This window comes from Hippopotamus amphibius, chromosome 3 (genome assembly GCF_030028045.1).
Source record: "Hippopotamus amphibius kiboko isolate mHipAmp2 chromosome 3, mHipAmp2.hap2, whole genome shotgun sequence".
NCBI lineage: Eukaryota > Metazoa > Chordata > Mammalia > Artiodactyla > Hippopotamidae > Hippopotamus > Hippopotamus amphibius.
Genome location: NC_080188.1, coordinates 46,079,292 through 46,094,832, shown reverse-complemented (window position 1 = coordinate 46,094,832; position 15,541 = coordinate 46,079,292). Strand labels below are relative to the sequence as shown.

General features: G+C 35.7%; 1 protein-coding gene and 1 long non-coding RNA gene across 5 annotated transcripts in view; one reads left to right on the top strand and one right to left on the bottom strand.

The window, feature by feature from the left end:
• Positions 1–15,541, top strand: part of LOC130849002 (uncharacterized) — an 80,269-nt gene that overhangs the window by 45,505 nt on the left and 19,223 nt on the right. The window lies entirely within an intron of this gene.
• Positions 2,544–15,118, bottom strand: EPGN (epithelial mitogen). Of its 4 annotated transcripts, XR_009052648.1 has the most exons (6): positions 14,962–15,118; positions 14,343–14,432; positions 11,539–11,659; positions 10,627–10,779; positions 6,878–6,936; positions 2,544–6,748 (listed from the first exon to the last, which is right to left on the bottom strand). XR_009052648.1 is itself a non-coding variant. In XM_057727516.1 (5 exons), the coding sequence occupies exons 1-5, from the start codon at positions 15,002–15,004 to the stop codon at positions 6,930–6,932; spliced, it is 414 nt and encodes a 137-aa protein (XP_057583499.1). In that variant the 5' UTR covers positions 15,005–15,118; the 3' UTR covers positions 6,873–6,929. The 4 variants fall into 4 exon arrangements, 3 of the variants coding, with proteins under 3 accessions (XP_057583499.1, XP_057583498.1, XP_057583501.1); XM_057727516.1 differs by lacking the exon at positions 2,544–6,748 and having other exon boundaries at positions 6,873–6,936; XM_057727515.1 differs by lacking the exons at positions 2,544–6,748; positions 6,878–6,936 and adding an exon at positions 6,944–9,213.

The following is a 15,541-nucleotide window of genomic DNA, read 5'->3' as shown; positions in this document are numbered from 1 at the left end:
CAGTCAATGAGCAAAAAAGAATATATCTTTCCATTTGTGTGTATATTATTAAATTTTTTTCATTGCTGTCTTATTGTTTTCAGTATACAAGTCCTTTTGCTTCCTTGGTTAAATCTTTTCCTAGGTATTGTGTTCTTATTGAGGCAATTGTAAGTGGGATTGTTATCCTAATTTAACTTTTTAAAGTTTGTTATTTGTGCATAGAAATGCAACAGATTTCTTCATGTTAATTTTGTATCCTGCAATTTTAATGAATTCATTTATTAGTTCTAATTTTTTTTGTAGAGTTTTTAGGTTTTTCTATATATGATATTACGCCATCTGCAAAGAGTGACAGTTTTACTTCTTCCCTTCCATTTCAGATGCCTTTATTTCTTTTACTTATGTGATTGCTATGGCTAGGACTTCCAGTACCATGTGAATAAAAAGTGGCAAGAGTGGGCATCCTTGTGTTATTTCTGATCTCAGAGGAAAAGCTTTCAGCATTTTACCATTGAGTATGATGTTAGCTGTGGGCTTTATGTTTAGGTATGTTCCCTCTATACCCACTTTGCTGAGAGTTTTTATCACATCTAGATGTTGACTTTCATCAAATGCTTTTTATGTTTCTATGGACATGATCATATGATTTTTATCCTTTGTTAGTGTGGTGTTTCACAATAATTGACATGCAGATATTGAATCATCCTTGCATTGCTGGAATAAATTCAACTTGATCATGGTGTATGATCCTTTTTACATATTGTTAAATTTGGTTTGCTAGTATTTTGTTGAGAGTTTTGCGTCTATGTTCATCACAGATATTGGCCTGTAGGTTTTTTTCTTTTTTTCTTTCTTTTTTATAGTGTTTTTGTCTGATTTTTGTACCAGGGTAATGCTGGCCTCATAGAAAGAGTTTGGAAGCACTCCTTCTTCTACAATTTTTTGAAATAGTTATAGAAATATAGGTATTAACTCTTCTTTAAATGTTTGGCAGAATTTTCCTATAAATCGATCTGGTCCTAGACTTTTGTTTGTTGAGAGATTTTGGTTACTGATTCAATTTCATTACTACTAATCAGTCTGTTCATATTTTCTACTTCTTCTTGATTTAGTCTTTGAAGATTGTATGTTTCTAGGAATTTATTCATTTCTTCTAGCCTGTCCAATTTGATGTTGTATAATTGTTTGTAGTAGTCTCTTGTGATTGTTTATATTTCTGTGGTATAGTTTGTAACTTCTCTTCCATTTCTGATTTTGCATGGGCTCTATCTCTTTTTTTCTTGATGAGTCTGGCTAAAGGCTTATCAATTTTGTTTACCCTTTCAAAAAACCAGCCCTTAATTTCTTTGACCTTTTCTATTTTTTTTGTCTCTATTTGCATTATGTTCATTTTGATCTTTATTATTCCATTCCTATGCTAACTTTGGGCTTTGTTTATTCTTCTGTTTCTAGTTCCTTTAGGTGTAAAGTTAGATTGCTTGTTTGAGATTTTTCTTGTTTCTTGAGTAAACCTGTATTGCTATGATATTGCCTCTCATAATTGCTTTTGCTGCATCATATAGATTTTGCAAAGTTGTGTTCCCATTTTCATCTCCAGGTATTTTTTAAATTTCTTATTTGGTTTCCTTGTTGATCCATTGGTTGTTTAGTAGCATGTTGTTTAATCTCCATGTGTTTGTGTTTTTTTTTTCCAGTTTTTCTTGTAATTGATTTCTAGTTTCATACTGTTTTGGTTGGAAAAGAAGCTTGATATGATATTCTTCTTAAATTTATTGAGATTTGTATTGTGGCCTAAAATGTGATCTATCCTGGAGAATGTTCCATGTTCACTTGAAAGTATATTCTGCAGTTTGGGGATGCAGTGTTCTATATGTACCTATTAAGCTCATCTGGTATAACGTGTCATTTAAGGCCAATGTTTCCACACAGATTTTTTTTTTGTCTGGTTGATCTATCCATTGATATAAGTGGGGCATTAAAGTCCCTACTATCATTGCATTACTGATGATTTTCCCTTTATATGTGTTAATATTTGCTTTATATATTTAGGTGCTCCTATGTTGGATGCATAATTATTTAAAAATGTTATATCCTCTTCTTGGATCGACCCCTTTATGATTGTGTAATGCTCTTGTCTTTTGTTGCAGCCTTTTTTTGTAACTTTATTTTATCATACATAAGATTGCTACCCTCAGCTTTCTTTTTGTTTTAATTTGCATGGAATATCTTTTTTCATCCCTTAACTCTAGTCTGTGTGTGTTTTTAGATCTGTAGTGAGTTTCTTATAGGCAGCATATAGATAGGTCTTGTTTTCTTATACATTCAGCCACTCTACGTTTTTTGATTGGAGACTTTATTACATTTACATTTAAAGTGATCATTAATAGATATGTTCTACTGCCATTTTGTTAATTGCTTTTTGGATGTTTTTTAGTTTTTCTCTGTTCCTTTCTCCTTCTCTTTGTATCTTCCTTTGTGGTTTGATGATTTTCTCTAGTGTTTCTTTTTTTTTAATATGTCACTAACAAAGTTTTTGAGTATTATACCCTTAGCCTTAGTTTTCCCATAAAACCTGTGATTTTTATTGCTTAATTTTGCAGTGTGATAACATTTTTAGGAAGGCATATGTCATGTTATAAAAAATAAAAACTGACTTTATTAAATATCAATAAGAACTTCAACAGGAGTTTCAAATGTTTAATAATTATAAGTAAAATTTATTGACTGAGTACTGTGTTCTAAATATTTTACTTACTTAGCTATCTAAATTAGCTTAATCCTAAAATGACCATATGAGTTAGGTGTAATTATTATCCTCATTTTATAATGGAGGTAACTGAAATTTAGAGGTGTTAAATAATTTATTCTCCATCACAGAGCTAATAAACAGTTGGGACTCAAAACCCGGCCCTCTGAGATTTCAGATCCTGTTCAGACAACATTAACCAAGTGACAGCCATGATCAAAATCTGTGCTGAGTGAAGTAGGCCTCAGAATTGGACAGCCTTGTGGTAAAATCCAGGTTCTACCACCTACTAGCTGCGTATCACTGAACAAGTTACTTAAACTTTTCAAATTTCAGTTTCCTAATCTGAAAAATGGAAGACAATCATAAAATAGCTAATATTCATTGAGCACTCACTATTACCCTCAAAGCAACTCTAGCAGATAAATATTATCTTCTTTCTATAAATAACAAGACTCAGGCTTAGAAAAGTTAAGAAACTTGGTCAAGGCAGCACAGCTAGTAGGGGATGAAGCTGGGATTTAAGCTTCAGATTTTTCAACTCCTAAGACTTGTCTCTTTAACTACTATTCATCACAGTTTGCAGTAAAACCTTTCTCCAGGCTGTCTTTGAGGACTGAAAGAGGTGCTGTATAGAAATTTCTTAGCACTGTGCCCAGTGTATGGTATGAACTTAATGAATGAAGTCTATTATTATTATTATTATTATTATTAATATTACCATAACTGGAACTTAGCCAAGAACAAAAGTCAGTATAATACAGGGCAGAATGTAAGCACTATTTGAGAGGTTAAAGAAAATAATCAGGGAGTTCAAAGGAAGGGAAAGATGATATTTGTAAATAACATAATTCTTCAAGGAGAAAGGATTTGAAAAAAATTGCATAGGATCTTGGCAGACGGAGATGAAGGAGGGTAATACATATAGAGGGAAAAGCAGAGACCCTAACATAGAGATAGGAATTGGGAGGTCTGTTCAGAGATCAGAGGGCAGCTGGTGGCTGCAGCTCACGGTCTGAGTAGGGCGCCCTGGGTAGGTAGATGAGAAAGAGAGACCACCAGAACCTCCCTGTGGAGGGCCTCACACCACTGGGAGGGGAGCCTTTGTTAAACATGGTGCACAATGAGGAGTCAGTTTGGTTTTTGAGTAGGGAGTTAACATAAGCAGGGTTGAACACTGAAAAAACAAATCTGACAGAGATTGTAGCAGAGAGTGACTGAGGGCGTTGGCAGGGCAGAGAGTCTGAGTCATCGGATGCCACTCCTGCCAACTTCCAGGTGAGTGTGGTTTCTCCTAAAGAGCAAGTTCCTGGACAACCTGTCCATCTGAGATTCTTTTATGGCTTGAGTGGTTTGCAGTACAACAAGGCCCTCTACAGGTACCCTGATGACTAGACTCATTTAGATGAGGCAGGATCTTAAAATTAATCCGGTCAGAGAACCATGGAGGTAGACTTTAAGGCTCATAGGAATCCTGAATGGGAAGCATAGTGACAGAAGCAAGCTGGGTGTCAAGGGCACAGTCCTTCTAATCAAAGCTATGTAAGAATATAGGGTTAGAGCTCTGTATCTCCTGTTTTTCTAGGAGATCTCCTTTATCTCCTATTAAAAATACATAGGAGATGTCCTAGAAAAACATAATTATGTACATATTATATATAATAGGAGATACAGGAGATATATATATCCTGTATCTCCTGTTTTTCTAGAAGCTAGAAAAGCTGGGTTTTTATAGTAAGACAGCTTGATTTCTAAATGTGGACTTGATTTTAAAACAAACACTGAAAGCCAAAGGAAATATGCCTGTGGACTGGATCTGCCATATAGGCTGCACATTTTCAACATACAGCTTTTGACCAGGAAGGGAGGGTGGAGGTCATATTTAGAGTATAACTTCTTCACTTAACAAACAAGAATAGCCTGAACAAAGGGCTTCAACAAAGTTAGATAATCACACAGCCAGACTAAATCATAGGTCCTTTAAGTGTCCATCCATTGCAATTTTTTTTTTAATGTTGCTTCCAGTTTTTGCCCCAAGCTAGACCACTACCATTGACTATTTTTCTCGAAGGTATAGATGGCACTAGGGTAGGATTGAGAGTGATGTGGTGGGAAGGAGGTTGATGAGATTTTCCTATAGATGTGAAAACCACTCACTCCTCATCTCATTACCAACTGAACCAAGAGTGTCTCAGTTAGGATAACATTAGTGCCAGCAAACCATTGTCCACAGGCTAGCATCAAATGTTTCCAAGTGACCAACTCATTCACAACTGAAGATAAACTAGGGTTCATTTACAGTCTAAAGTCTCTCCCCAGACTGTACATTCAACTGTCAGCAGGCACTTGAAGCTTGTTCTGGCCTCACCCTAAGGATGGTATGCATATTTTAATAATCTGCAGATGACAGCAGGGAATTTTTGTGATTGATGCATGACAAAGGTCATTATTTTATACATTTTAAAGAAAAGAACTTTTTTTCATTTGCATACAAATCTCTTGGGTATATCCCCAAGCTCATCAAGAAGCCAAACCCAACACTAATATTCTTCATAAAATATTGGGAAGCATTAACATATATCATTTAGTTGAGGAGTTTGACATTAGATCTATGTGGTTCATGTCTAGGCCCTGCCTCTTAAAGATTATGTGACCTTGAAAAAGTGAATTGCCTTCTCTAAGCCTCAATTACATATAGGCATGGATTAATTAAAATAAAGCTAAGAATGCTTTTCAAACATTATAAGTGCTTATTGATGGTAGCTATATTACACTATTACTTCAGCTTGATTTGTGAAGGGACATAATATTGAATCAGTATTTTTGTGCAGTTTTAAAAATCTAGATAAGCCATTTTTTTCCAGAAAGATGTGAAGCCTAATTAACATTCTCTTAAAGAACACTTCTGGTTTGATACCTGCTTGACTGTGGTCTTAACAGAATTGCAATCTAAGTGATTTATGCTCCAATATTATCTGAGACATAAAAATTACAAAGAAAGGCCATGAACTATAGAGATAAGACCCGATTAAATAATTCAGTTCTTCTTGTTACCATATAATCACATTCATAATCTTTATAAGATGCTTCTCTGGAAGCTGTGGTTGTTGCCCACAGTCTGTAACAGCCCTCATGTGTAGTTTTGGCAGAGGAGTAAAATGTCATGGATGGGACACATTTATTCATGTGGGTATTCTCAAGAAGCCTAGCCTTTGAATTCTTAGGAAATTAACTATTTAGACCCTTGTGCTCCAAGTTGTGCATTCATTGAACATTTAACAGAAATTTGGAGCTGAATTTGGAAGATATGCTTTTGAATGTGCTACTGAATAGGGCTGTGCCAAAAGTTTGGACAGAAATGTGGACTCACCCAGATCAGCAGTGTCAGACTCACAAATTAAATTTCAACACTTCCGGTTCATCTTGGCAAATGCTAGTATCCTGATGTCAAGCAGTCATGATGTAAGCCAGAAAGAGTGGTGTTTTGCAATAGAGAGATTCTGGTAACCCTTCCCATGAGAGTGGGTTGTAGGATATCAATATTTACATCATACCACAGAGTGTGTTACAGTTTGTGTGACAGAGAAGTTAGATGGTTTACTTATGGTCTTCTGTGAAGAACTGTCCTTATGTTCAACATCAAAAGCTTAAATTACTCATGTTTGCCTTGTTATTTCCTTAAGACACTTTTTTTTCAATTACATATAATGAGTGGAAATCTTCTTGACGTCAGCAAAATGGACGTTTCAAAATTAAAGGGTTGTATTGTGCCAGGAAACACTAAAAGATGAACTGTGTTATCATTTCATCTACTTCAAATGTTATAAAAACACAATTTTACAAAAAAATAATTTGGAGAAAGAAGACACACTAACAAGCAGTTATAATTCCCTTTTTATAAATTTACTCACTCGAGCATGACCGAAATTAAAGTGTTTGCTCCCTCTGCCATTATGCTCCAAAAGGCCAACTAATGAAGCACTCATGAATCCTGATGACCTAAAAATATGTTCTCAAGAACTGAAGGGCAGACACAGGAAGGAGACAAAATGGGAAATGAAAGAAATTGATGAACCCCCGTGGCCAGTTTCATGTAGTCAGAGATGCCAGAAACATGTCCTCCTTTCTTTCCTAAATGACCCACCTCACCTGACAGCTGAAGATGTAGTTCTGATGCCAGGGCTTCACTGGTAGGCTTTTTTCAGGGTCTTATGCACATAGGGAAAAATAAAAAATGAAAAAATTTGCAGAACATCTTATATTTATGCATTTTCCTATTTAAGACCTGCTTACATCTGTAAATGTTGCCATGGGAATGCCAGGGAGTCCTTCCCAGCAAATGAACTCTAGGCGTTATGACAGGATTCTTTTGTATGACAGGCCATAAACAGTGGCTTCTCATGAGCCACACTCTGATTTCCCACATACGTAGTCTCCCTGGGTGGATTTCATAATGTTAATGCATCCTCCTCCGCAGGTGACAAAACTGAGTCTCTGTTGGCTTTATGTTTTGCTTTACTTTTTGGTTTGGCATTCTGGGGATTTTAATTTGTTGTTTAATACGCATTCAATGATGTGTACATTTTAGAAGTAGTTATAGATAGCCAGTATTTATAACTTTTTAGGTCATCACCTCTCCAGACTCTAGCCTTACTTCCTCTTTCTTTTCGTCAGGAGGCAGTCCTTAATTAAGCTTTGATGTTTCTTCCTGGACTCTCTCCAGCTTTTTAACACCTTTTTGAAATGCTCAGGAAAAGCCTAGCTTTCTAGGTGTGGTCGCTGGAGTCATTGGGAGGAACCTTCACCTCCCCACACCTTGGTGTGATGTAACCTCTGCATACTTTGTGAGATCATGCAGAAAGTGCTGATGTGCAATTCATCTGCATTAAACTGCTTCTGAAGAAAAAAGAAAGCAAGTGAAATGCCGTCTAGTCAAAGGAAAGCAGAAAGTAGTTTTGTTTAGAAGTGAATGAAAGGTCATAACAATGAGAAAGGCTTGCTACTAGGCTGCCATTGTAAGAATATTTACGTTTGATCCTTTTTTAACCCATCTCATGATGAAAATTATTTTGCCTGTCTATACCACAATAGAAAAAAGGTCCATAGTCTTAGATTGAATCTAAAAGAAAAATGGTAGATATTATTATTCTTTAATTTCATGTTTTACTTCCTTTAAAAACAAATTCTTAAATTATTATTGTATTATACAGACCAAATACTAAAATATACATCTAAGATGATATCCAGTGGTGTGTTTGAGGTGAGAGGTGAGGTTGGGGACAGAGATGGAGTTGAGAATAGTCTTACTTGCAACACGGGTGTGGAAAATTTTCTCTCTTCTCTCACTACCAAATTTTAGAGCTAGAGGACCTTGTGGAAAACGATCAGAGCCCAAAGAAATTAAGGGGCCTGAACATGACTGTTCGAATTAGGTGGAAGAAATATGATTAAAGAGGAAAGACCCTAATTCTCAAATCATTATTTCTACCAATGTTCTATTTCCTATCCCTACGTGAAAATCTTCTCTCCGGTATCCAGAAATAGTAAAGAAAGTTTCCACCTGCTGTTGGTTGGTGAAAAATTCCTATGTCAAGTTCTTCAGTTTCTATTTCAGAGCCAACTGTAGAATTTTATTTATTAGTAGAATTTTAGAATTTCAATCCAAATAGATAGTCACCAGGTAATTCCACTAATAATAGGAGAAAGTGATGAACATAAGCATTCAGGGACCCAGAAGTCCAACACAAAGTTTTATAATCCACACAGAAACAAAAGTGATTTGTCTGTTCAGGGCTCAATATCCAGAGAGCTTTCAGTCATCAGAAACTCTTTAGCTTATTCCATATTTCACAGTGTTGTCACAAGCTGGGTATGATTTATGTTCGCCTTGGACATTCCATTTTCTTTTCTCTAGCTTAGACTTCAATCACGTTTGGTCACTAGAGGTGCCATAATACTAATCTCATCCGAATAGTTGACATCACGTTCTTTTAGACACCATGAAAGCAGCATGTTTGGGATTTGGTCCATAGAGCAGTGGTCCAAAATCCTGGTAGCAAGCGTAGTGAAAAACCCAAGCTTGGCATTGCTTTGGCTGGCTGCAAGGTTGATCATTATTTCCATGAAAATTCACATCTGACATAGAAGCATAAAGCTCAGTCTCTCTGCACTGAGAACAATAACCACACAACAGCAACAAACCCAGAGTAGGACTGTGAACTTGACTTCTGTCGCTGTAGCTTGCTCTCTTGGCTCCCATGGCACTTTAAGGATGGCAGAGCCTAAAGGCCAACGTTGACATTTTTTCTCTCTTTTCATCGCAATCCCAACTTTCTAGTCAGCTTGGGAAATTTTGATGTTTCACTTGAAGATTTCAGTTTTGGGCCCACTGATTTTCACCAATGCCTCTTGAAAATTTCTTACAAAGGCCTCACAGTGGTCTTCCTCCGCAACAGACATTGTAAGGTGATTTCAATTTTAGACACCTAAAATAGAGCATTGGTTTCCATATGAATGTGACTGCTCTTTGTATAGCTTATTGAGGATTATATAGATGCCCTGGTGTGGCAGTTGGTCTTGGTGTCCCTCCCATGTCCCCTTTACACACTGGTCGACCCATTCCCCAGCACCTGTGAGTGTTCATAAGGCTCCCAGCACCATCCTTCTCTAGAGGATTGTCCTCAGCCAAGAGAGGGCTTTGCCTGAAGATTCCTAGGAGATTCCAAGCCCAACCAGGAGCACTCTGACAGCCACACCTGATGACACTGGGTACTACAACCAAAATCCATCACCTTCTTGGGATGGGTCGGCAATGCCATTCATGTTCTAGGTCTCCCTGTGGAATCAGGCTGAGGATAGACTTCAGCTAAATCTACATCTACATCTTTGCTTACCTTCTTCCTCTGCTCTAGCTTCCCTACTTCATTACAGGTTCCACATTCGAGCGTTCCCTCCACCAATCCCTCAGCCAAGAATCTCTGTCTTAGGTTCTACTTCTAGGGAACCTGATCTCAGACAGTTGTCTTGTTAACAGTAAAAGGTCTTACTTCCTTTTCTTTCTTTCTTTTTGTCTTTCTTGGTCTCTTAAGCAACTGATATAACAGATTTTATATGAATTGATCCACAATTGATATAACAGATTTTATTCTCTCTAAGATGCAATTATTAAGCAAACAATTTTTTTTTATATTGTACAGTAATTTTTGGTTGTTTTAAAAATGACAAGTTAGTTACTGGAGTACAGCAAGAGAAATGTATTTATACTTTTTCTTTAATGTATGTCACATTATTTCTTGACTTTTCCCTATACATGGATTTAAGGAAAAATTACCAGTGTGGAAAAGCCAGAAATAATAATTAATAATTAATGCATGAGTAACATACTTAGTGGATCAAATTTATCTTATATAGCTTTTAGCAGTAGACAGTATCTCTTGAATATACCCTCAATTGGTGTCTGACAACAGCCCACGTTTGTCATACATTTTCATTCATTTAATACTCATTTTTTGATTTGTCCATTCAACAGATATTTACTGAGTGCCTATAGTATGCCAGATATGGTATCCAGCACTTCATATAATTGTGCACAATACACATTAATCTTTACCCTTGTGGGCTGACTGTCCTACTCATTATAACTGATGTAGGCAGACAGATGAGGATGGAGGGAAATTGTAAGTTGGAACTATCATATTGCAACTGCAAGGTAAATTTTTCCCTCTTGTTGGGGTTTGTGAGAAAAGGCATCAAAACAAATATGCAAGAACTTGCCAGCTTTACAGCCATATTTTCACTAAAATATTATATACATCAATGCTTGGTTCATTGTAGGGGCTTAGTAAATATTTGTCAAATGAATGAGTATCTAGTGACTTCATAATTTGTTTTTTTCATACCTCTTTCTTATGTAGCAGTAAAAAATAACAAGAAAACCACTTAATAATAATCCAACACCAATCCCAATTGCAATGTATTTTTCATAAGAATCCACAGCATATGAAGTTAAGGTCAAGTGCTCACACCTTTCTCCAGTATAACCAGTAAAACACCTTTAAAAAAAGAAAAGAATGTATAACTTTATTTTTTAAATTTTTTTAGAAAAGTATATAATTTTAAAACTCATTATGATAGAAACACAAATGACAAATTTCAAAGAATGAAAAAAATTTAATAAAGTGATTTAAATTAAAGAGGCAAATACTAAATGAAAGCCAATCTATTAAAGGTATTGACAAAGCCATGTATTTTACAATAATCATCTGACTAAGACCCCATATGAATGCAACTTCCCTCATTGGTAGAAGGGAAAGATAGGACCCTTACATGAGTCGATCTAGAAAATGGTTAATCTGCTCTTTCATAGGAGGATGCTAAGCAAATCAGTGATCATAAAAATAGTATCTCAGTTGACCTAGAACTGTATATTCTTGAAGTGTTTTTGCCATAGTTTGTTTCCTTTCATCCTATGATCTAGCCATAAAAACTCAGAAATGTCTTTGCATGTTGTTAAAAATTGTTTTGGATTCAGTAGTTTTGCGGTGTGGTGTGAGCTTCTGCATTTCTAACAGGCTTCCAGGTTACACAGATGCTGCTAATCTAGGAACCATATTTTTTGAGAAATGAGAATTAGTCAGGTTAGAAAAAGACTCTTTAGATATTCAAATACAAAGAGAATTGGTGACTCATGTTTAGATCATGTACCTTTTTTTTACTAGATAAGATGAAGGCATGTAGAAATGGACCATGTGAAAGGAGTCATACATTCTCCTTCTCCCATCTCTAGGACTTGGGAAGTTCTTTGCAATTACCTGCAGATGGCTTTCTTCAGCTCATGGTGGAATGCACAAACACCATTGATACAGTAGCTATTGTGGTCTTCCAGGCAAGGATGTGAGAACCTTAAGGCTATGGGTCCTTCTGTGTAGTCAGCTAGAAAAAGGAGGTACAATATTAACATATGAGGTGGGTCACACTTTCATAGTAGATTTGTAACACATATACAAAAAGGCCTTTAATTTTAAGAATATTCTTTGAGTGCTCTGTCATTTGAACCATTGCTTGATTCCTTTGATAGGTTATTCATATCATCTAGACATATTAATGAATTAGGGGGTGGAGATGGATTGATGATCATTCTGTTCTTTAGGAACTACGTAATAAGATATAGATACAAGTTTGCCAAAAGGTGGCAGCATTGATTCTAGTCTTAGCATGCTATCCTGAGAAAGGCCTCCCAAATGTACGCCTGGATGCTAATAAATATAGAAGCTTTTATACAATTTTTTCATTCTCCCCTTTGCACCTGAGAAATAAACACTTAGGAAGATTTGGATTTATGCTTGTGAGATAATGAACTTGATTTCTCTTCATTCTGCAAAGAAGAGTGAGATGAGAATCTCTCCTTCCTCTTATGCAGACTAAGTTAAGTAGCTAATGGAAAAGGGATTGTTTTCCCTAGCTGATTTCAGAAGAAGTATTGTTAAGACCTATACATGAAGCCGGAAACAACTTACGTCTCAGGCTTAATATAGCTAAGACAATACCTTCAGATGTTAATTAGAAAATTTACTCAGTTAAGAGGCATTATGAGATTGTAGGAAAAGCCATGGAGTTAGAATTAGAAAACCTGGGTTTTGATTTCTAGCTTTAACACTGTGCAGATGGGCAAGTGTCCAGAAGCCTCTTTATGGGAAACTTCCCTTTGGGAAGCTGTACTGTGGCAAAATGTATTTCAGAATGCTTTTCCTTCATTTCTTGATGTACTAAAGACATATACCTATACTATCCTTGAGGTTTATGCAGTAGTATGACAAAACGGCATAATCGAGTCCTTTTTAGTATACTTTAATTACTGATTCTTAAATTCTTCTCAAGTGGAATTAGTGGCATTTTCTTTTTGTCATTGTTGTGAATAAACATATCTCCTCAACCTTAGTTGTCATGTTATACCATATTTGCCTTGCTAAGTAGATCAAGAGAATCATACTTATTCGTTTTTAGGGAAAAAAAATCTTAAAAGGCATACATTTTTATATTGAAAATACTAAATCTTTAGGTACTAAGGCAGCAACAAAATACTGTTGTATAACTTCATTTTAGTTGAGAACATACAACGTTACCTTAAAATTCATATTCATTTTGTTAAATGCGGTATAATTTCTCATCTTGATAATTAATTCCAAGCAGTGAGAAATTCCCATTATAAACTGTGCTAGGTTCTTCCTACTTCAAGATTAAGTTTCATTAACCAAGCCTGAAACAGGACTTACTAGAAAAGTGAGAACTGAAAGAAGACATTTTCTAAAGAAAGAGTATACTAGAGATCCATCTTGCCTGTAAGAAGAAGAGCATTAGTTATAACTTCATGAAAATTTTCCTGAGATACTGGATTCAGATTTTTTAAGTTAAATAAAAAGCAGGGAACTAAAATTGCCTGATCAAGAAAGCAAAGGAAAACTACTGAAGTGATATATTCAATCCCTTTTTCCCATTATTATTACCTGTAACTTAGAGAATTTGACTTGCAGTTCAATATTAGGGAAGAAAAAAGGTGGTGATGGGCACACTGTTATGTCACTGCGAGAAAACTGTACTTTAATTTTTCTACCGTATTCTCTCTCAACAAAAATGTTTTCTCTGTTTAAAGGCTCAGAAGACATGAAGAATTTGGCTAAAAGTTATTCTAAAAGTCACACTAATTTTATTTTGCAAATTGATATATATATATATTCAAAAACTCAAATGAGCAAAATATTTTAAGTAAGTCTTTTAAAATTTAAAATTATTGGTGAAATGAAGAATATTTAAATATTACTATCTTGCATATTGAGAAACAAAATACTTGACTTGATCTTCTTTTATTTGCCTGGCTCTGAGAGCGAGATGCAGTTATTTCTTTGGTCCTAAGTCACAAAGCCCATCTTCACATCAGGGGCTGGTATGTGATTCCAGTGAGAATCACAACCACCTGACACACAGGTCTTGGCAGGTAACAAGCTTCCCAACTTCACCTCTAAGAGTTCAAAGAGTTTGGGAAAATGCTGATGCTCGACAGTGGCTAGAAGCTATTTTAATAACAATAATAAAATATATCATCACCATCAACAAGAAAAACTGGGTACAAGTGGTTGGGAAGTGTAGCATATACTAACTCAACAACAAAAGCCCCCAAAGACGAGAAAAAAGATCTTTCCAGAGATGAAGGAAAGTGGATTAAGGCTTCATCTGGTAGCCATAATTTCTTTGGCTGCAAAGCTCATAATCACAGATCAAAATGTAAATTCACTTATCAAGATGCCAAAATGGGGACAAACTGCCTCTGGAGGCACAGGGGTTATTGGGAACCCAGCAGGTATCAAGCAGAAAGTGTGGCATGTTTCACATTCAGGACAGTAACTGAAGACAACTTTCTCTCATTTGCTTCACTTCCTCCTTTTAAAAAGACAATTCTTTGCCTACACATTTACCTGTCACTTCCATTTAACAGCATCCTGAGAAAAGATTGCCTAAAATATATATTTAAAATTTTCCAATGTTGCTTTTATCACAATCCAAATTTCTCTCAAACATTAAAAAAAAAGTCACTTGAAATGCAAAAGTATGAAGAAAATACCTTCTGTTTTGTTAACTGTCCAGTTACTTTGCTGGGTTGTGACTAGGGGGGTGACAGTCCTGGCTGTCTCTTCAGTCAATGCTGTCATTGCTGTGTGAAGGAGAGGGAAAGGCATCTTTAGCAGGTGAGCCTCCTTCTATGCACAAGCAACAGATCAGAAGTTATTCTATCTAGTCCCACATCTGTTCTATTTTTCACTCATTTACATTTGAATCCATAACCTGACAAGGGCAATTTCCTGACAGTTTCTTATTCATATCAATTCCACTCACTACATTATAGTTTGAGAAAATAGAAACACATTAACTGTTAAGAGAAAATATATTTATAACCTCATTCAGTCCCAAGGATGCTATCATATCATAGTTAAAAATGTATCAACTACTCTTCATTTGTATAGAGCAAACAATATAAAGATCTCAGAAAAAGAAGTGTCAAAGTCCTTTAAAAGAGGAATATACATTACATTAGAAACTAAATTAATGCACAGATTCCTTGCTTGGATCTTTGTCATGAAGAACAACTGCTAAAAGCCAACTTCTCACTAATTCAGATAAAACAAATCCTATTCACATTTTGCAGTGACACAAAATTAACACAACAAAAAGAAATGACCTACCATTGAATAAGAGGTAAATTGATATTGGAACTCCGAAAGCCATCTCCTGCTCTTATCCTCCTAGACTGACGGCTGGAAGGTTTTTATTGAGCTCTCAGAGGCTTTCTTGCATTTATATTTCACGAAGCGTCATCTGGCAGTTCTTACCAATCAAAAAAATATGTCTTTCTGGCAGCAGCCTGAAGCCTTGAGGCGTTCATGCACTTGTTTAGGATAGCTGTGTTATCCAGCAGTGTAATCAAGTTTTCTTTTGAAACACTGGTTTCCAGTTACCTGTGGGCATGATCGTGTCTGTAAACGTACTTAAAACAACAAAAAATAATCTGAATTCAGGAAAATCCTCTTTGGTGTGAACAGAATTATCCCAACTCCAAAGTTGCTAGTGACCTACAAAGGTTTCTAAGAAAGGGGACTTTTGATATTTCCATACTAGGAAGCATCTTAATCTGTTAATAAAAGAAATATCCCTGAAACTGCAGTCAGTTATACTACTTTTCAGTATGGATTGGGTTCCACTGCAAATCAAGATATTTTGTAATTTAGTGGCAGGAGAGAACAATTAAATGTGTGTAAAAAGAAA

Bases quoted from the DNA above. Each gene is read 5' to 3' on its own strand.
- EPGN (XM_057727515.1), bottom strand. From the start codon at position 15,004: ATGGCTTTCGGAGTTCCAATATCAATTTACCTCTTATTCAATG. The intron at 14,433-14,961 runs GTAGGTCATTTC...TCCTTCACACAG, and splicing joins AATTTACCTCTTATTCAATG to CAATGACAGCATTGACTGAA. The intron at 9,214-10,626 runs GTATGAAAAAAA...GCTCTATTTTAG, and splicing joins TACTGCTACATAAGAAAGAG to GTGTCTAAAATTGAAATCAC.